The 21,239-nt window shown below is 43.3% G+C and overlaps 1 protein-coding gene across 4 annotated transcripts in view; it reads left to right on the forward strand.

The window, feature by feature from the left end:
• Positions 1 to 5,036: 5,036 nt before the first annotated feature.
• CUL1 (cullin 1) overlaps positions 5,037 to 21,239 on the forward strand; it is a gene marked incomplete at its 3' end in the record, with an annotated part of 46,500 nt that continues 30,297 nt past the window's right edge. For 2 of the 4 annotated variants that reach the window (XM_083706292.1, XM_083706295.1), the window contains exons 1-2: positions 5,037 to 5,224; positions 19,920 to 20,203. In XM_083706292.1, coding sequence (XP_083562418.1) covers positions 20,064 to 20,203 — 140 coding nt within the window. In that variant the 5' untranslated portion in view covers positions 5,037 to 5,224; positions 19,920 to 20,063. Of the gene's footprint in view, positions 5,225 to 5,405; positions 6,128 to 17,399; positions 17,481 to 19,919; positions 20,204 to 21,239 lie in introns of those variants that run through there. The other 2 variants (XM_083706294.1, XM_083706293.1) reach the window with 2 other exon arrangements.

The following is a 21,239-nucleotide window of genomic DNA, read 5'->3' on the forward strand; positions in this document are numbered from 1 at the left end:
TTATCTATGCCCCACTTTGCCAGTTTTCCCCATAACAGCTCTCTAGAGATACTGTCAAAAGCCGCCTTCAGGTCTATAAAAGCGGCACATAGAAGACCATGAGTAGGGGAAGAATACTTCCGCGCCAAATGATATAGAATTATAGCATGGTCAATAGAAGCGTGATTTGGTCTAAACCCGACCTGTTCATGGCCTATCAGATTGGAATCTTCGGCCCATTGGGTTAGTCTGGTTAGCAGGAAGCGAGTATAGATTTTCCCGATGATTGATAATAAACTGATGTTACGATAGTTTTCTGGGTCCTCTGGTGGTCCTTTTTTATATATAGGAATTATGATGGACTCCTTCCATGATCTAGGTATCTGGCCCGTGGCATTGATTGCATCAAAGATTTTTGCAAGAATTTTAGCCCACCATGTTGGGCGTTGTTTAATAGCTTCCGCCGGGATCAGATCGGGCCCTGGGGCTTTATCAGTTTTCAGTTTAGCAATTAAATCTACTATTTCCTCCGGATCAGTATCTGGCCATATGGGCAAGTGACTTGAAAGAGTATCAGATTGAGTGTTAGAGATATCTGTCTGGGAGAAATATTTTCTTAGAAATTGTTCCCATGTCGGGGCTGGGATAACTGTCAATGGGTATTTCCTCGATCTTTTGTTGATTAAATTCCAAAAACCGCGAGAGCTGCGAGGCTTAGAGGCAGCAATCAGCGCTTGCCAGCGTCTTAGCTGCCACTCGTGCTTGGCTGACTTCTGTGCCTGTTTGTAAGCAATTTTGGCCTGCAAGTACTCTGGGGGAAGAGTTTCAGCTCCAGAAGATTTATATCTGTTGTAGATACAACAGAGAGAGAGTCTAGCTTGCTTACATTTGGAATCAAACCAAGGTGCACCGAACCTGGGTTGATCTCGGTTAACCAGATGAGCCGTCATCATAAAGAAGCTAGTTAAATCTGCAGAGAAGTGGGAGAACCACTCCAGTATCCTATTTGGTTCAGACAACTCCGCCAATGAAACAATAAGGGATTCGGAGATATTCCTCTGGAAGAATTCTGCATATTTTTGGGCCTGTTTCATAGACCATTTAATGCCTCTTACTTGAGCTGTGGCATTTAAACCTACATGAATTGGGTGTGTGCCGCTAACCGGGTGCCAGTCAAGCGTTAGCTTGGCCGCTAGAGGTAGGTGGTCACTGGAATGTACATTATCTACTTTGAAATAAAAGAAGTTTGAAAATAGGTCTTCTGAAACTAGAAGATAATCTAGGACACTATTTGATGATGTGCCCAAGTGAGTGAATTCACCTGGCACATCCGGCGGGCAGTTGCCATTTAAAATGTTCAAATTCATACGAATGGCCAATTGATAAAGAAGGACTCCCGCCTCATTCACTCTGATGTCCTTAGATCTTCTTGATGTAAAAGAGATTAAATCAGATTTTGGGTAGGGGGGAGATACCCACCATTTGGCCTTAATTATCCCATTCCAGTTGGCGGCTGTACGTGCATTAAAGTCACCACCCATTATCGATGGAATATTAGGGTACATAACATGGCATGCCAATAAATGATCTTCCAGAGAATCCCATCTATAATGGAGGTCTGATATAAAACCACCTGGAGGAAGATTTCCTAAGAATAAGTGCACTAGGCCCTGGAAAAAGCAGAATGTTGCCCATTTATTGTACCATTAGCTAATGTGTCAAGCCTCACAAATCTTAGTGACCCCTGGGTCTATGGGAATCATAGCAACATTCTGTTGGGAAATGGTGTCAAAGGACAGAAGGTGAATTTGTCCCTTTTGACAATTTCAAGGTTTCCTGGTGTTACCCAAACCGTAGCTGCCCTGCAGAAGTCTGTGTACCAACCTCAGGTACTTTGTGACTTGTCAGCAGGAATCTACTGGGTAAGTGGAACATGGGCAGGTAAATTCCTTCTTCCATGATAGGATGGAACCTGTACACTGGCCTATGATTTTCCAGCAGGGTTCCATCAATTAACCCCCACCTCAGCACAATGGGGGGGGGGGTGCAGTGACGTCACAGAAGGGGATTGGTTTCCTGCAATAATCTTCCCTAACCTAGGAGTAGCCTGATCCTGGATTTCTAAGGGAATGGAGGGCTTAGCTAACAGCACTTACAAGGTCATAATTGGACTCCAGACAGAAATAGATTCTTTGGGGGAAATGGTTTTAGAGCATCAATTAGACTATCAATCAGACTTGTGCTTTCTATGTTAATGAAAGCAGAGAAATAGAGATGCAAATAAGATATGGGAAGTAGGGGCTCAGCTCAGAGCATGGAGAAATGGAAGGATCCAGGGGCGTAGGAAAGGGGGGGCATCATGGAGGGGGGTGACAAATTATCAAGGAACAATTACTGCCCTGCTAAAGGTAAGGTAAAGGGACCCCTGACCATTAGGTCCAGTTGTGACCGACTCTGGGGTTGCGGCGCTCACCTCGGTTTATTGGCCGGCGTTTGTCCGCAGACAGCTTCTGGGTCATGTGGCCAGCATGACTAAGCCGCTTCTGGCGAACCAGAGCAGCACACGGAAATGCTGTTTACCTTCCTGCTGGAGCTGTACCTATTTATCTACTTGCAATTTGTGCTTTCAAACTGCTAGGTTGCCAGGAGCTGGGACTGAACAACGGGAGCTCATCCCATTGCAGGAATTCAAACCACTGACCTTTTGATCGGCAAGTCCTAGGCTCTGTGGTTTAACGCACAGCGCCACCCGGCAGTTCATAAAAAACTTTTTTTTTCAAAGTGCCTGTTCTAAAGGTCTTATCTTACTACACTATGGATTATATAGCTACATATGAAATTGCATGCATATCAGTTAATATCTTGACCCTCTTCCACAAAAATAGCTGTTTACTTGGCCATTTTCCTATGTCGTGAAGGCTGAAATTTCAACAAAGCACGTGACTTTGCTAGACTCTTTTCTTCTTTAGGCAAGCATACCTAGATGCTTAGGAAGGTGAAGTAATTTTAATCTTAATATTTTACTTTTGTATGTTTTAAAGTAGGATTGTTAATTTTTCTTGATTTTACTGCTGTGGTGTTTTTTGTTTTGGTAAACTACTTTACAAGTTTTTTAAAATAAATTTTATTAAATAAATAAGCAATAAATATAAATAAAATAACACAAACCAAAACACAATTCATCCTGTAGATTATAGTAGTCGCCTACTTGTTATCAGAGGCTCAGAATTCACATTCCTTTGTAAGAAAATATGAAATAATGTAAAGCAATTTTTGCAGACAAAAATAAATAAATATCAAAGGGGGGGGGGGTGACAAGAAATTTTCCGCACAGGGTACCACCTGACCAGTTGGGCTTCATGGTGGAAGAGCTCCCAACTGCAAAATGAGTTAAAATACTATTAGCAAGCATAGCAACAGGGCTGTAGTTATTCCTTGTGATTTATATCTGCTTTCCCCTATTGTTGCAATACTGTTCTCACTTCCTGCCTCAATCCCCTCAGCTTCCACTGGTCCAGGTAATGACACTGGAACATCTTTTGGGTGAAGGAACCTATCCAGGTACAAGCTGGCTTCTGTTCCTGCCTCTTCTCTTTTGTTGTGCCAAGAGTAGCTGGCAATGTCCTCCAGTGGCTGGCGGGAAGCAGAGCTGGAAATAAAGCCTAGTGTGCAGCGAAAGGAAACCTTGGAACCACAGTGGGGGGATCTGAAGTCATATTAGATCAAGCGAAGAATGAACTCAATTTTGGTATGCAAGAAGTGTAAATCGTCTTTAGTTCACTTTTGGAATGCCTTGTGTTGATTACTATATATTGTTTGATTTGGTCTTTTTTGTTTTGTAATGTTTTTTATATTTGGAAACCAGTAAAGCATAAAAAAATGCACCCGGTGGAATGCCCTCCCACAACTATCTGACTATTAGAAGACATCTGAAGGCAGCTCTGCTTAGGGAAGTTTTTAATGTTTTATGTTTTATTGTGTTTTTAATATCCTGTTGGAAGCTGTCCAGAGTGGGGAGGGCGAGGCCTGGAGGGGTGGGCAGGCGGACAGACGACTCCGGCAGCAAAAGCTGCAGAATGGCCTGCTGGGCTGTGGCCTTGCTCCGTGTTTCCTTGGGTGGTGGTTGTTCTGTGTGCCTTTATTTTTAGATCTCATTATGATTACAGAGGTACCTCAGTTACAGATAGGTAGCCGTGTTGGTCTGCCATAGTCAAAACAAAAAAAATTCCTTCCAGTAGCACCTTAAAGACCAACTAAGTCAGTTCTTGGTATGAGCTTTCGTGTGCATGCACACTTCTTCAGATACACTGAAACAGAAGTTTCCAGACCCTTCTATATAGTGAGAAGGTGGGGAGGGGTATTACTCAGAAGGCTGGTGGGAATGGGTGATTGGCAGATAGCTGTGATGAGCCTGTTGAAGACTCTTAACGACTGCAATAGGTCTTACAGGGAGAAGCAAGGGGTGAAAAGGTGAAAAATGGCTTTGTCATGTATAATGAGATAAGAATCCAAGGTCTTTGTTCAGGCCAGGTTTCTCCATGGTTTTAAGTTTGGTGATAAGTTGTAATTCAGCAGCTTCTCTTTCCAGTCTATTTCTGAAATTCCTCCTCAGGTACCTCAGGTTACGGTAAGCACTTAATTCATTCCGGAGGCCCGTTCTTAACCTGAAACTGTTCTTAACCTGAAGCACCACTTTAGCTAATGGGGCCTCCTGCTGCTGCTGTGCTGCCGCTGCATGATTTCTGTTCTCATCCTGAAGCAAAGTTCTTAACCTGAAGCACTATTTCTGGGTTAGCGGAGTTTGTAACCTGAAGTGTCTGTACCCCGAGGTACCACTGTACATGGAAATTGTCTTGTGTACTTTGTGTTCTATTTATTGCCCATCTCTCTTGTAGCTGCAATGGGGCAGCTCTTGACTGGAGGCCTGGAGCACTTTCCCTTGTGGAGAGGTGGCATACCAAGAGGATTTTTAGGCCGAGGTCAGCCTAAAGCGCCGCAGCTGCACCTTCGTCTTGGCCCTGAGGACTCCAACTCCCAGCATCCTCCGGGCCTCCCTCCGGGCCTCGGGCGCGCAGGCGGAGCAGAGCCGGCAGGCCATGACGCAGAGATGACGCTCCGGTGACGCGACTCCTCGGCGGCGCCCGACCCGGAAGCGGAAGAGGCGGGCTGCCTTGGCCTGTGTGGAGACGAGGCCGCCGGGCCCTGCCTGCCTGACGGACTCTGCGAGGCGCGCGCCATGGGGCCGGTGAGTCGGCGGGGCCCGTCGCCTGGGGGACCCAGGCCAGGCGGGAGTCCGGCCGGGCGCGGGAGGCGCGGGGGGCCTGGCCGGGAGGAGAGGCCCGGAGGCGGCGGCGCAGGCCTGGCCGGGGCTGTGGCGCAGCCGAGAGGGAGGGCGGGCGAGGGAGGCCGCGGCGCGCGCGGGCTTCGCCGAGGGGAGGGCGGGGGTTGGCCTCGGGAGTCCGGCGGCGCAGGGGGGCCGCGAGGGCGGCCACGAACCGGCATCTCCTCGCAGCGCCTCCGAGGGAGGCCTCGCGGGAGCCTCCCGCCCCCTCCGCCCGCCCCGAGTTCCCCGGGGCTCCGTTGCTGTCGCCCGGCGGCGCCCCCGGAGCTTCCCTCGCTCGTTGGTCCCGTGTCCTCGCGGATGACGGAAGGGCTTCGGTCGGCGCTGCCTTGGCCTCCCTCGGGCGCCGTCGGGGCCCGGCCTCTCCCTCGCCTCGCCGTGGCTCCCTCGGAAAGCCCTCCCTGGGGATCCCCTCGGGGACCCCCCTCCCCGTTGGTCCCCGTGGCTCTCCGCAGGGACTCCGAGGCTCAGCTGCGCCCGCCTGGGGATCCCCTTCGCTCCGCCTCGCTCCCTCGCCCAGAGATCCCTTTCCCCCTCGAAACCCGCCCGTTCCTTAGGCGCGCTCCCTTCGCTTCGCAGTCGCTTTGTGGTGGACAGGAAGGAAACACGACTGCTTAGATTTCGTTTCCCTAAGGAAGCAAGCGCATCTCTGCCAGACGCGCAATTCCTCTTAAATTTGCTAATAATTCATTCCATTGAATCCCTGCTCTAACTGTCCTAATACGTAGCTGTATTTTGAGAGAGAATATTGATGTTTGAAAGCTCATCTGCCAAACACCTTAATCAAGAGTGCGGGCTGAGAGACTGGTGAGGAGAAACCTATACTGTACTGTGCTATTTTTGGATTATGTATGGTTTTTTTAAAAATAAAACCGCACTTTCGTAGCTCCTAGTGGAGTTCCCGTTTAAAGTCTTTCATACAAACCCCTGAAATTTGCCGTATTTCAATAGTGAAACAAAATTAGCCAGTATACATGTTATATGCACATTGATTTCTGTAGTATGGGGGGGGGGGAAGTATGAGGTTTTGGGAGGGTTTTTTTTTTTTACCCAGCCTAACCTACATCACAGGGTTGTGCAAAGACAAAATGGATAAGTGAGGGAATTATGTAAATGACACTGATTAAATTAAATTGTAAACAGCCAAACTTAGTATGGTTTGTTACTGTGGTAAAACATTTGCATGTAACTTGCGATGATAAGAGTATCATTCAGTCTCTAGTTTGCACTTCTGTATTAAGTGGGGCGGGGGGGGGGGGAATGCTAGTGCATTTTGGGAAAACCTAAGACCTGACATTCTGTTCTTCAGCAGGAGAAAACAAGGAAGTGCATACTCCTAAGTAGGTTAGTGGGATTGTGGAACTATTTCCTGATCAGACAAATTGAGTGAAATCTAATTGCAAGCTTGATTAGGGATGTCACTTGCATAAAAGCATGAACTGGGGTAGTATTAACTGCCACCTCCAAAATGTTCTTCTTGTTCACTGCATTTGAAATTTATTGGCAAAATGGTATTGTGATAGAGACGTGATTTACCTAAAAAAAGTAGAACATAAAATGACTCATCAGCATCTTAAGTTGGGTGTAGAAGTGTAGCTTTGTGGTTGGTGGACTGTAAATAAATTATATTCTCATGGAAGAGTATCTCAGTAGAACCACCAGGGGAAACATGTATATATAATGAAATGTGTGCTATTTTTCTTCATAAATACCTCTTTATTACAGACACTTGTTCTTGGGGTACTTTATAATCAATTCCTATACAGTATTGCTTTGCTCAAAACTTGCTCTGAGGCATGTTAGATGACTTGTTTATAAGCTATTCTTTTTTATTTGTGAATTAAATAATTGCTCCTTTTTCTACAGTGGATCAAGTGTTAGCATAATTTTGCAAATGCTCACATTGTAATAATTGGGAGAACCCTTATGTGAGATGTAATAATACTCTCTGAATACACTGTCAAATAGGTTAGGGCCTGTGGGGCTGAGTCATGGCATATGTGTTCAGAAGGAGACTTAAAAAGACAAAACAGTTGAACACAAAACAGTAGCTGGAAAGGGGTTTTTTTTCATTGCTCTGCTACACATGTTTTCTGTATTCAGAGTTCCTCTTTTACAAAACTATGTGCAAATAAGAAATAAGACACCAATATTGAAGTACTTTAATGCTTTCTTGTGTGTAACAGTGCAGCATAGGCTACTGGCTCTATTACCATGACTCCTTTTGATCTTACCAGTTCTTGTGCATCTTCTCCTCTCTTGGTTTGTTTGTTTATTTCATTTTACTTTTTTAAAATTTCCATTTTTGTTTCTGAAGCATGGTGGATATTCCATCTGTTTCAGATTTAAAACTATATGTTACTGGTTTACAAGAGCCAGTGTGGTGTAGTGGTTAAGAGCGGTGGACTCGTAATCTGGGGAACCGGGTTCGCTTCCCCGCTCCTCCACCTGCAGCTGCTGGGTGACCTTGGGCCAATCACACTTCTCTGAAGTCTCTCAGCCCCACTCACCCTACAGAGTGTTTGTTGTGGGGGAGGAAGGGAAAGGAGAATGTTAGCTGCTTTGAGACTCCTTCGGGTAGTGATAAAGTGGGATATCAAATCCAAACTCTTCAACCTCTCTTGGATCTGAATTGGGTTGATTACCTATTTAAATAAATATTGCTTAATAAATTATATGAGCTGTAATAGATTGATCAAATTTACGTGGATGTGTGTTTAATAAAGTAATTGCACTGAAGAAGACACAAGCTTTGACTGTGGTGCAGTATAAATGGTTAATAGAAAATATATTCCATCTTCTGAGACAGCACCTGCAGTTATTGTAAATACAGACAAACCTCGGTTCTTGAATGTAATTCGTTCTGGAAGCCAGTTTGGCTTATGAAATGTTCGACAACTTAGGCACGGCTTCCGATTGGTTGCAGGAGCTTCCTGCACTTAAGCGGAAGCTGCGTTTGGCTTCCAAAAAACGTTCGAAAACCAGAACATTTACTTCTGGGTTTTCGGCATTTGGGAGCTGAAACGTTCCAAAACGGAAGTGTTTGGGAGCCAAGGTTTGACTGTACTTGTTAAAAAATGAGCTTTTCTTAAATAAAAGGGGTTGCTCTATACCAGGGGCCGGCAAACTAAGGGCTGTGGGCCGGATCAGGATCTGGCCCACAGACTGAAGGCTGTGGGCCTTCAGGATCTGGCCCACAGACTGTCCGTGGATCGGCGTGGGGATTCTGTTCGTTCGGGCTGCGCCATTTCCCCCCCGTGGCATTCCACCCCCCTCCACTGCGGTGGCACCTCCTCCCTCCCTCCTGGATTCTCCCCACCCTGCCTAGAGGAGGAAGGGAGCTGGGCTGAGTGCCATTTTAAGAAGCCCCTCTCTGGAGCCAGCCCTCTCGTGCCACTCATCTTCCCTCCGCTGCCGCCGCTGTCACTGCTCTGGTGTTCCTGTGGGCCAGAGAGTGGAGTGGATGAGCTCGCTCTGCCTACTCACGAGAAGCAGAAGCAGCGTCAGCCCCTGGGAAGGTAAGCACTGGGGCTGGGGAGGAGGACTACTTGCCCCCCTTGCCTCTTCTTCCAGCTCCCGGTGCTTATTCTCTGGCCCACCACAAGGTCTGAGGGACAGTGGACCAGCTGCTGCTAAAAAAATTTGCCGGCCCCTGCTCTATACTAATTGGCTGCAGGGCAAATGGAGGTGATGTAGCAGGGCCATTTGGGCCACTCTCATGTGCAAAGGGGGGCCCCTCAAATTTAGATAGCAATGTTACCTATCATAAACTCCTGTAAATACCAAATCAGTCCTGAAATTATGTACCTATAACATATTTTGTGGTTTCACATAATGTTTGCAGATAAACTGCTGTAGGATTTTTTCAGTCAAGTGATTTTTTACATAGGCTGGTACCTGACTAAGCGCATTCTTAACCATGTTTACTAAGGAGTGAGACTGCATTTACGTGGGGCTTCTGTTCCGGGCCCCTGCATGCGTACGTGAAATCATGTATAATGGGGAGCACCCTGGAGAGTCCTGGTGGCTCACGAGGAGAGAGCTCTTCAAGCTCTGGAGAGGGTCTCCTTGCAAACCAGGAGGACTTTCCAGCATGCCCCCCCCCATTTCTGGGATCCCAGCGCTGCACATATGTGTGGTGGTGTGCAAATAGAGTACGCACAAATGGGGATTTGCCTTCTAAATCAGTCATTCTATTAATACTAGTGGAAGTTTTGTAATTTTGTTCATTGAAGTTAAAAGTCACATGCACGCCCATCGATGTCATTGTTCAAAACCCCCTCTTTATGTCAAACAACTTGAATGGTAAAGCGATCTTAGGCTGCTCCTCTTGTACAAGCTGATAAACCCCAAGTGTGAGCCCAATGCTAAAATTGGTTCAAAAATTAACAGCACAAAATTATGCATGTTTCCTGAGATTATGTCTCAGAGGACTTACTGTCTAGTAAGTGTGTGCAGGATTGTAGACTTGTATGCATATAACGGAGGCAAACTGACAATGGGCAGTCTGTGTTCAGCTTCAAATTGGACAGGGACTACGTGTGGAGATTATTGCATTGCAGGAGGTTTGACTGGATGGTCCTTGGGATCCATCCCAACTACAATTCTATAATTCAAACCAGTGTGCATATTGTCAGAGACACTTAGATTCTGACTCTTCATTGAACCCCCTTTGCATAAAATGTGTTCTGTCTTCCTTTGCAAATACTCCTTTTGTTCTGGGTAGCCCATATACCTTTATGAAGTGTGAAAATGTGGGGAATGGTGAGACTGGAACCTAATCTGGTTGGTGAACAGAACAGTGTACAGTGGTACCTCGGGTTACATACGCTTCAGGTTACAGACTCCGCTAACCCAGAAATAGTACTCTGGGTTAAGAACTTTGCTTCAGGGTGAGAACAGAAATCGTGTGGTGGCGGCGCAGCGGCAGCGGGAGGCCCCATTAGCTAAAGTACCTCAGGTTAAGAACAGTTTCAGGTTAAGAATGGACCTCCAGAACAAATTAAGTTATTAACCTGAGTTACCACTGTATTGGTGGGGTGTCAATTGAGCAGCAAATCTCCCAATTATCAGGACACTATTAGCTCCCCCTCCCCCATTAATGTAATTAAGAATGTCCTCTTTATATTATTCCAGGATGAACACTGTTAGTTAATAATGTTCCGTAATTTTCTGGTGCATTTAAAATGTGAAATTATATGTTCTCTTTTGTTTTTTTTTAAAAAAAGCAGGCTGCGCTGAGAAAAAATGTAGTAAGCATCAAATCTTATAAATAATAGAGTGATCCTTTCTGTAGAAAGTAGGAAGCAATATAGATATGACCACTTCTCTAACTTAACTGCATAGCCTGCTGTGTTTAAAAGGCATTAGATTGCATGTTAGGCTTAATATACATGGCCTTGGTATTCATACTGTTCTACACAGTATCATGTGAGCTTGTACATGCAGTTCTGAAATCAGAGAAGTATTGCTCTGCTTCTAGTGTTGTTCCCCACCCGCTTTGGGGGCAAGAAAAAGAAAAACACACAGCACTCAGTTGTCTTAAATGACTTTCTGAATCCATAACCAAGAGTCTGAGATCACATAACAGGTGCCCCTTAAAAGAAATATCAGTCAAGCCTAGAGAAGGGTACCCTAAAATTGAATTCTGATTGTCTTCTGTATATTGAGTTTGGTTCTGGAGTCTTGCATTCCAGTCTAAGCCACAGTTGCCTTACATAGGCATCAAGCACATAGGATATTTTATTCTGTATTTTCTAAACAAGGGTTTGAAGTGTATGTTCATTCTTCCTAATGTACATGTGCTAGGGATAGTGCCTAAAACCAAAATCGCATATAGTCAAAACACATTAGGTACAATGGCGGGTGGAATGCCAAGGTTTTATTTCTTGGATGCCCCCTCTTTAATTTTTGTTTTAATTCCTTCAAGCACATAAAGCTGAATGTGCACAAGTTAAAGGTGTGTCAATTTTGAGTGTACTGTACTTCATCTCCCTTGTTAATATTCTGATGTTTAATGCTGGTCTCAAGCATCCCAGAAGACGAAAGAAGTAGAAAGAAATACAAATAAATTAAATAGGAGTAATATCTATGTAACTTAACATTTTTATTTTTTATTTTTTTTAAATCATATTTATTGAAATTTCCAAAAAATCCAAAACATGAAAAAAAAAAGAAGCGTTTGCATTTAAGGCCTTACTTTCATTAACATCTTTCCAGGACTTCCCCACCCCTCCCCCTCTTGTATTCCTTTTCCATTAGATTAGTTCCACAAGTTCTTACCCCAAATTTTAAACTTATTATAATTAGCCCATTATTCAATTTAATTCATCTTATATAACCACTTTCCCTTTATATTCCACCGTCTTTCAACTTAAAAATAATTTTTTCCCCCTAAGGTCGACCCCAATTCCCTTCCACGAATTCCCCTTTTTAGTACACACAGCAGAACGAAATAGAAAAATAAAAAAAACTTCAGAATATAATTTTACACCCTTTGGATTCCAAATCTCCCTCCCCCCTTCCCCGGTTTCGATCCCCAATGTCCATCAATCTATCTGCTATCAGACTTGAGACCCCACGTCCATGTCCAAATCTCTCTCAGCTCCACTTTGCCGTCTTTTTGGTAGTCTTTAGTTTCAAACACCCAATCTTGGAGAAGCTCTATCTCAAGAAAGTCCATTTTTCTTCCATCCACACCTCTATATTTAAGAGTAAAACTCGAATTCTGTTACTTAATCCTTTTAAGTCTGAATGTCCCAGATGCTCCAACTTCCAGCTTAGTCCAATTCTTGTTGTTCTCTTTCCTCACTTTCCTCAGGTTTCTTTTCCTGTTCTGCTGCAAAAACATTCTAATTCAAAAACTTCTAGTTCCTCTACAGAGGCTTTATTCATTCAGGAACAAAAACTTGCGTCAAGTCCCTTCCATTCTTCAATAGATATATCTATTGTCTCCTTTAGTGTAGAGACCTCTGTAGACAAAATAATGTTTCGTTTTTGCAGCTTTCCCAGGAGATAAAAAGTCCTGTTCAATTCCATGAGTATTTTTCCACTTACAACCATTCTTGCAATGTCCCGAAACCCCCTCTAGAGGGATTATGGTAACTTAGTTTCCTTCCAGATCACACCCAAAAGTCAAGCTAATTTGTAATCCCTTGTTTTCAACAATTTATGTCCAAATTGTAACGAATCTAACCAGCAAAGTCATAATAACAAAGTTCTCTTTTTATTCTCCAACTTTGACAGCTACTTTGACAGCTGTCAAACTCTCTATATCTCTTCACCAGGCTCTCTCACGGATCACTCCCGGTTCCCAGGGGGTTGAACTTTAGCTCTCACAATCCACTCTTCTCCTCCAGCACAGTTACTTGTAATTTCCCATCGTGAAATTAATAACTTTTATCCATAAAAAAATGGACTCTTCTCTCGACCTTAGTTGTCAGATCCTTGCTTTAAATCATCTACAACAGGGGGGAGACGGACTTCCTTTTTGCACCTCCCCCGCTCGTTCCGAATTCCAAAAAAAAAAAAATCCCTTTTAGGTCCGATTTCCAAATTACTCATGGGTTATTATTTTTAGTCCAAATTTTCAATAGAAGAAGTCAGCGCTCTCCGTTGAATGGCATGCGGCTTCGCTCGGCAGGGGAAGCAGAAGACTCATAGCACCACACCACCCCCGTCCCCCACTCCGTAGCCTTTAAAAAGGCTCCTTCGCGGGTCGGGGTGGCGCAAATGGTGCCCGCCGAGTCACCAGGTCCATGGGCTTCCGCGCCCATGGCTTTTGAGGGTCCCCGCGTCGCCGGCGCGGCGGGACCCAACCCCTGCCGAGCAGACTCCCTCCGGAGCTCGGAGGGAGTCCGCCATTCGGCGATGGCGCCAACCCGGAAGTCCACGTAGCTTAACATTTTTAAAACAACAGCATTGAATGCGGGTATATCTTGGTTATGATAGTATTATATAATCACTCCTCTGAAATGCAGGTTACATGTATTTCTGTGATAGGTTTAATATACGTTCATGGAATTTACTAGAGGGTTTCTTCAGGAGAGCTCTTCCTTCCTATATCTGTATCCAGTAAGTGTTTAACTGTGGCATTTAATTGGTAATGTCTTATCTCTCACCTAGCCTTTGGTGAAGTGTCATTGCACACTTGTGGTATTCAGAATCAGAAACCTATTGGTTATTCTGATCTGTGAACAATTTGGGGCACTGTTTTTACATCATCTTTCATATTGAGAAAATTTCTGCCTGTTCTTCCAGCTTCCATTCTAACTATATGAGCTCTGAGCTCTGTGTTCTGTTGAACTAATAGTAGAAATATTAATTCTGCTTTATATTTTGCTAAAACTTGTAAACAAATACTAAGAAACACAGCAAAAATTATCTGTCTACCTACACGTGAAATACGGGGGGGGGGGGTTCTAACTCTGTATTTATAGCTTTTAAAAAACAAAATAGAGGGTGGTGGTGGTTTACTGATTTGTTAACTGAAAATCTGATAATCACTCTTCTGTTACTCTTAGTTGGCTTGCTAATTTGAATTTTGAACTTCACTTTATGACAGTATGCCTAATGGGCTGAATTAATTATAAAATTCAAATCAACAGTTCTTTTTCCACACCACTGAATTTCCACATCAGGCTGAAATTTTAACGTTGTAAGAGAGAGTGACTGGTTACCCAGTCAAGAAGACAATTTTTGTAACACTTTAATTAGAATAGCAAGCTCTCTGTTACATAAAATAGAAGCTGTGTAACAAAAGATATTAACTAGCATGCATGGATACCTCCAGGACCAAGAAGGACCCTGAGCTGTGTGTGACATTTGTTTTGGTTTAGGCTAACTCCCCAAAGTTACAAGGCCTTTTAAGGGAAACCAGCTTTTACAAGATCCAAGAGGCTTACTTTTGTCTCAGAAAGGTGTCTCTACCTATGTTATGCTTAATGTCATTGTGTTTCTTGTTTTTTAAATATCTAGCAAAGGCAACAAGATTTTGTATTTTGCAGAAATAAGACATTTCCACCTTGTTCTGATGGCTGGCTACAAATGCTCTTATTCTTTTATTGCAAGGAATTGGACTAGATGACCCTTTATTTAAAGCATCTATATACTGCTTAAAAGATAGCATTTCTAAGTAGAGTACATTAAAATAAAACATATGGAGGATAAGACAAAGAAAACACCAAAAATCAAGCAGAAACCTGACTGCTACCCTAAAATGCCTACTGGAAAAAGGAAGTCTTTGTCATCCACTGGAAGTTAAACAAGGAGTGTGCCTCCCTCTGTTGGGAGGGAGGTCCACAGGCTTAGGCCTACAGCACTGAACACAGTTACCTTCCTGGTGCTACTGAATACTGTAATACCTCTGCGAACATCCACACTGTCTAGCGTCCATTCCAGCGAACGTCCGTGGCAAACCCAGAAGTACTGGAACGGGTTACTTCTGGGTTTGCTGCTCGCGCATGCGCAGAAGCTGAAACCGCTCTAAAGTTGCAAAGCTGACGGAACCAGTGCTAAATGATCAATATGGAGGTTGCAACTTACCAGAAATGAAAACTAGGGCTGGGTGTCATATTGTTCAAAACCGGTTTGAAGTCTATCATTTTCTTCTTTGGCAATCACTCGTAGCCAAGTAAGATTGTCTTCCATAAACACGGGTTTAACAGTGAGTCATTAATAATAATAATTTGTTTGTTTGTTTATACCCCGCCCATCTGGTTGGGTTTTTCCAGCCACTCTGGGCAGCTTCCAACAAAATATTAAAAATACAGTAAAACATCAAACATTAAAAACTTCCCTAAACAGGGCTGCCTTCAGATATTTTCTGAAAGTCAGATTGTTGTTTATTTTCTTGACATCTGAAGGGAGGGTGTTCCACAGGGCAGGCACCACTACCGAGAAGGCCCTCTGCACGGTTCCCTGTAAGCTCACATCTTACAGTGATGGACCCGCCAGAAGGCCCTCGGAGCTGGACCTCAGTGTCTGGGCAGAACGATGGAGGTGGAGATGCTCCTTCAGGTATACTGGGCTGAGGCCTTTTAGGGCTTTAAAGGTCAACACCACCACTTCCAATTGTGAACAGAAACTTACTGGGAGCCAATGTAGGTCTTTCAGGACCCTTGTTATGTGGTCTCGGCAGCCACTCCCAGTCACCAGTCTAGCTGCTGCATTCTGGATTAGTTGTAGTTTCCAGGTCACCTTCAAAGGTAGCCCCATGTAGAGTGCATTGCAGTAGTCCAAGCGGGAGATAACCAGAGCATGCACCACTCTGGCGAGACAGTCCACGGACAGCTAGATTCTCAGCCTGCATACCAGAAGGAGCTGGTAGACAGCTGCCCTGGATACAGAATTGACCTGCACCTCCATGGACAGCTGTGAGTCCAAAATGACTCCCAGGCTGCGCACCTGGTCCTTCAGGGGCACAGTTACCCCATTTAGGATCAGGGAGTCCTCCCTGTCCCCTGTCCCCCCACAAAGAGTACTCATGTCTTGTCAGGATTCAACCTCAATCTGTTAGCCGCCATCCATCCTCCAACTGCCTCCAGACAGTCACACTGGACCTTCACACATCCTTCCACAGTGGGGACATAGGATTCTGAACAACATGACCAGTCCAACAAAGTTAATGTTGAAGAATCATTGCTTTCACACTGGTATATTATGATATTGGTTTCATAATTTTTGACCTGGAAATATATTCTGAATCAGTGTGTGTGTGTGTGTGAGAGAGAGAATGCAGTATTCATGATGTGGGGAAAAATTTGAAGCCAGCCAATGCCTCTACCTGACTCCATCCTTATTTCAGACATGATATATCAGTATATCACGTTGTTAGCTGGCTTCTATCATGAAGTTGAAAACCAGACATCTCCCAGCCCTACTGCTAGCCTCTGCATAGCTCTATCCTTATTTCGGACATTGTGATATATCAGTACATCACTGTGTTTAGCTGGGAATATATAGCGATGTTGAAAAACAGATATTGTGCAGCCCTAATGAAAACCATTGATCATGAGCATAGTTTAAGCTGTTGATTATAGGTGTACCAATGCTGTTGATTATGGGTTATCAATCTGACCCAGCCATTCTATTCCACCCAGCTCTTCTTCCCCTCCCAACAGGCAGCATTCTGTGGCTACTAAGTGTTCTCCGCCCTCATTGGGCTGTTGTTGCTTTTTTAATTTTTAAAGTTAGTATCTTGTGCATGGCTACATAAGTAGTGGTAGTCATAAAATTTGACTGGAATTAGCGTCCAGGATAATGATACTCCAATCCAGTTACATTGGCCAGTTGGTGTTGTGTTTCGCTGTAGAGTGGGAAAGGCACTAAGTCCATAAGAAGAGCCTGCTGGAATGGGTCAGCTGCTTGGTCTCACAGTAGCCAGCCAGATAGATGCTTGCAGGGAAACTCGCAAATAGGATTCGAGCACAAGTCTATTCTCCCCTTCCTTTTCAAGAGTTGTCATATATCTTCTCTCCATTGATTAATGAGGGCCATAGATTTGGATCAATATCAGTCTTTTAGCCATGGTGAGGGTGCAGAGAATCCATTTACATTGACAAGTTGTCAAATTCCATATAGTAGGTAAATACTTTAGAATATTATTATCCTGTGATAGTATACTATATTTATACAATATAGTACTTTCTACGCAAACTTCATAAGGATTAGATCAGGCTTCCTCAAACTCGGCCCTCCAGATGTTTTTGGCCTACAACTTCCATGATCCCTAGGTAGGAGGACCAGTGGTCAGGGATGATGGGAATTGTAATCTCAAAACATCTGGAGGGCTGAGTTTCAGGAAGCCTGGATTAGATGTTGCATATGTTTCAAAGAAGCATTATCCTTATTTCATCTCTAACAGCATGTTGTCTTAGTTCCTTTCTGTACAAATGTTATGAAATCCAATAAATTCTAAATCTTTTCTGTTGTATAAGATACAATTTAAAATCAATTTACAACTTTGCTACTGAAACTATAACATTCACCCATATAGAAGCCTCCAATTCTTTATTTCATTTGTTTCTCCGAGTCTGCATATCAAATTGAATTGTTGATACCAAGCAGGGCTTTTTTTCAGGGAGAACTCGCCGGAACTCAGTTCTGGCACCTCTATGGTGGGTGCAAGTGCCATTCTAAGAGAAAGAGGGAGCTGTTCATGGTGAGTTCCTGCACCTCTTTTTCCATAAAAATAGCACTGATAACAAGTATCTATAAAAGATAGCCACTGGCTTTTTAGTCCCATAGGATTTAGCCAATTGTTCTAATGTCTGTGGATGCCCAGGAGTTCTAGTGTTATATTGTTGCAAGTGTTAGAAACTGAGATATAAAAGCTAGGAGCCAAATGGCATATGAAACCTAGCTTTCAGTCTCCACGACAGTACCGTATTTTTCGCCCTATAAAAATTTATCCCCCCCCCCCAGCCGCCGAGCTTCCCCCGACCCCAGCCCCCAGAACAGGCTGCTATCCGCAAGCCTTGCGAGCCCGGCGGGAACTCCCCCTGGACTCGCAAGGCTTGCGGACATCTGCCTGAAGCACTATTACAACACAATTGAAGACAAGATGGGGGATTTAGCTGAAGATGGAATAAAGGCTGTGCACAAAAGACAAGTTCTTTTAAAATAAAAAATCAAGTGAAAAAGTAGGCTAGGAGAAATATGACTGCAGTTTCATTCTAGGAAAACTAAAAACCAATTCTCTCTTACTTAATTAGAGTGGGTAGTTTGCCAAAACCTGTTTTTATAAATTTGCGAATAGCTTTGCATAGATAATTTAATCAGTTCTCTTTGCAATTTGTGTTATTTGGAGGGTTGTAACCAGCCAGAGCAAACCAGGTTGTGCACAAGAGCACAGTGGGGCTTACCGTATTTTTCGCTCTATGAGACGCACCAGACCACAAGACGCACCTAGTTTTTAGAGGAGGAAAACAAGAAAAAAAATATTCTGAATCTCAGAAGCCAGAACAGCAAGAGGGATCGCTGCACAGTGAAAGCAGCAATCCCTCTTGCTGTTCTGGCTTCTGGGATAGCTGCGCAGCCTGCATTCGCTCCATAAGACGCACACACATTTTCCCTTACTTTTTAGGAGGGGAAAAGTGAGTCTTATAGAGCAAAAAATACGGTATGTTTAGGCATGAATAGGACAGTAGCATCCAGTGAACTTCATGGCTGAGTGGGGATTTGAACCATGGTCTTACAGATCCTAGTCCTGCAGACACTAACCACTCACTGGGAAGAACCTTTTTCTTTCAGTTTGCAAAGTCACAACTTCTGTGAGCTGCCAGTGAGGGGCATTGTCTCATTCTGTCCTTTCATGCCCACATCATGTGATTCTTTTTAGTTGTAATGCTTCTATTTCTGTAAAGGAAAGCACTTCCCGGTAAATGGTGCAGGAACACTCACACAGAGACTGTGAACTTGTAATTGCTGCCTCCCATGTTGTGTTTGCTGTGTTAGCAGCAGCACAGTGACATCTCTGGGACACAAGCCAGGGCAGGGTGTATGGAAGCCCTGTCTGTCATCCAAGGGTCCAGCCGCCTCCATAATTTGGTGCTACTGCATTACCATCTGTATCTACATAATGGGTTGAATCCAGAGTTTCTTAACCGGAGTTCTCCTTGTGGAATAGGACACTCGGGGTTTGGTAGCCCCTGAAGAGGGTTGGGGGGGATGCTAGAATAGTGTGGGAGTCAGTGCAGAAGGCTAAAGGTAGCAAAGCTGCCGGCCTCTCCTCCCTGCCCCTCTTCTATCCCTAGAATTGGATCCATCATAAATGGGTAGGTGGCAAGTTGGTATTTTAAGTGCTTTTTATTGGAGTTGTAATAAACTACTGAATAGAGGAGGGTCAGGATAACCAAGTATTAAATGATTCTCATTCAGGAGTTGCTTTCAGCTTTTTTTTTTAAAGAAATAGATAAAACTAGGCTTTTAAAATGGTCAGTTGCTTAGCTGCTTGCAGCTAATAAAATTATTCCTAGGTAGCCAAGCAAAGAAATTTAGTAAGCAGAATGTTGGTTTGCTTCATGCTGCTCAGTAACTGTTATTTAATGCTTCCCATTTGAGTACTCTTAAGTTGCATGAATAAATATTGGTGTGTGTAATGCCAGTTTGAGAGTCTCTCTCCTTTTTGTTTTGTCTTTATAAAGTAGTCATGAACAGATAGATTATACCTTGGGATATTTGTGTAGACCATAATCTTATCACTTACCCTGCTATCCAAATTCATATTTACTTTCAGTTTGATTATTGAGTGAATTGAGAGTAAGCCCGTGGTGTGGTCCATCTGACTTGCTACTAGTATCGTACAAATTGTAAGCTGTAATTCACAAACTGTTTCAAATCAGATGAGCTAATGCGGTTTAAATCCAGCTATTCTGATTTCACTGGTTTGTGTTCAACTGATAATATGGTGATTAGTACATTGAGGAAAGAATATCTGACCACCACTGGGGAGACACGATTTTAAAATAGCCAGACATACTTGCAAATGTTCCAGGACATCTTTCCATTTGGTATTATAGGAAATATGTTACAGCTTTAGATTAGTTACTGGTGAAATTAAGTGGACAATTGAATAAACATCTTTTCTCTTCCTCTGCAGGGTTTCTTGTGAGTCAGTATCAGCCTACATATGCAAAGAGCGTCTCTTCTGAACGACTGTGGCATGTTGGTTTGTTTCTGCCTCTGATGGAGGAATAACTAGATTTCTCATTCCTGCACTGAAAGACTTCACAGAAGATACAAAATGTCATCAAATCGGAGTCAGAACCCACATGGACTTAAACAAATTGGTCTTGACCAGATATGGGATGACCTTAGAGCTGGAATTCAGCAAGTTTATACAAGGCAAAGTATGGCAAAGTCCAGATATATGGAACTCTACACGTATCCTAACACATTTCTGAACAATCAACTACTAATCTTACTGTTGATGTAGAATTATTCTACATGGGTAACTTTAGTTGTTCACTTATGATGATACAATTTAATTAGTTTTTCCAATCAGGCCTTGAATGCCCAGGATCTCAGTATTTGGGTGGAGAGAGAGAAAGGATGTTTGACTTCACTTGAACCTCTGGTTAGTGTTTAGGTTCACTTTTTGCCCTAGGAACTTAAATGAGAGACTCGGAGGCTGTTTGGCAAAACCAGAGTCTTTGGCTCACTTTTGATATTCTGTAAAAAAAAAGTTGTTAAATGACAAAAGTAGCAGGGTTATCCTCTGGCATAAATGTCATCCTAAATTATTCTGTCTTTGTTATGCCATGTTGCTGCCGAGTTCATGTAGGTAGGAATGGTTGTTGCGAGATGACAGTGCTCTGATGACAACTTTGTGAGTAAGCAATCCAAATATTTTACACCAGCCGCCTCCATTTTTACATTTATGTAAGAAGGAATGGTGTTTACCAGAGAGCAAAAGCTCCATGCTTCACAGAGTTTTACAATCTAAATATATATAAAAAACCCTTAAAATAAAATTAAATATTGAATTGAAATTCCCTATTTGTGTTGCAATATTATTACTAGAATTCCAAATAGTAACAAAGCTGATTAAAGATAAAAAGAAGTTGTCAAATACTTAAAGGATATTCATATTTGAAATCCAAACTTCTTTGTGCAGATATTGAGGATTTTTATTATAAGCAGGCAAAATCTGTTGAAACTTAATTCGTATTTGACAGCCTGATTTTATGCGTATTTACTCAGATGCAAGTTCCACTGACTAAATAATGTGCATAGGACTTTGTCCTTAGAGGATTATCAGGTACATATTACTAATGTTCTATCTAGCTTGTAATTGGACAGTGTTAAATTTAGGATAATTAGTATCTTTTACCAGAGTTGGAGTTCCAATATGTGCTGCTTTTTGGCACAAATCAACATTTATAGGACTCCTTGGAATTTCTGACTTAGCTGCAGTGTA

The sequence above is a fragment of the Podarcis gaigeae genome (genome assembly GCF_964106915.1).
Source record: "Podarcis gaigeae genome assembly, chromosome: 12".
Lineage (NCBI taxonomy): Eukaryota > Metazoa > Chordata > Lepidosauria > Squamata > Lacertidae > Podarcis > Podarcis gaigeae.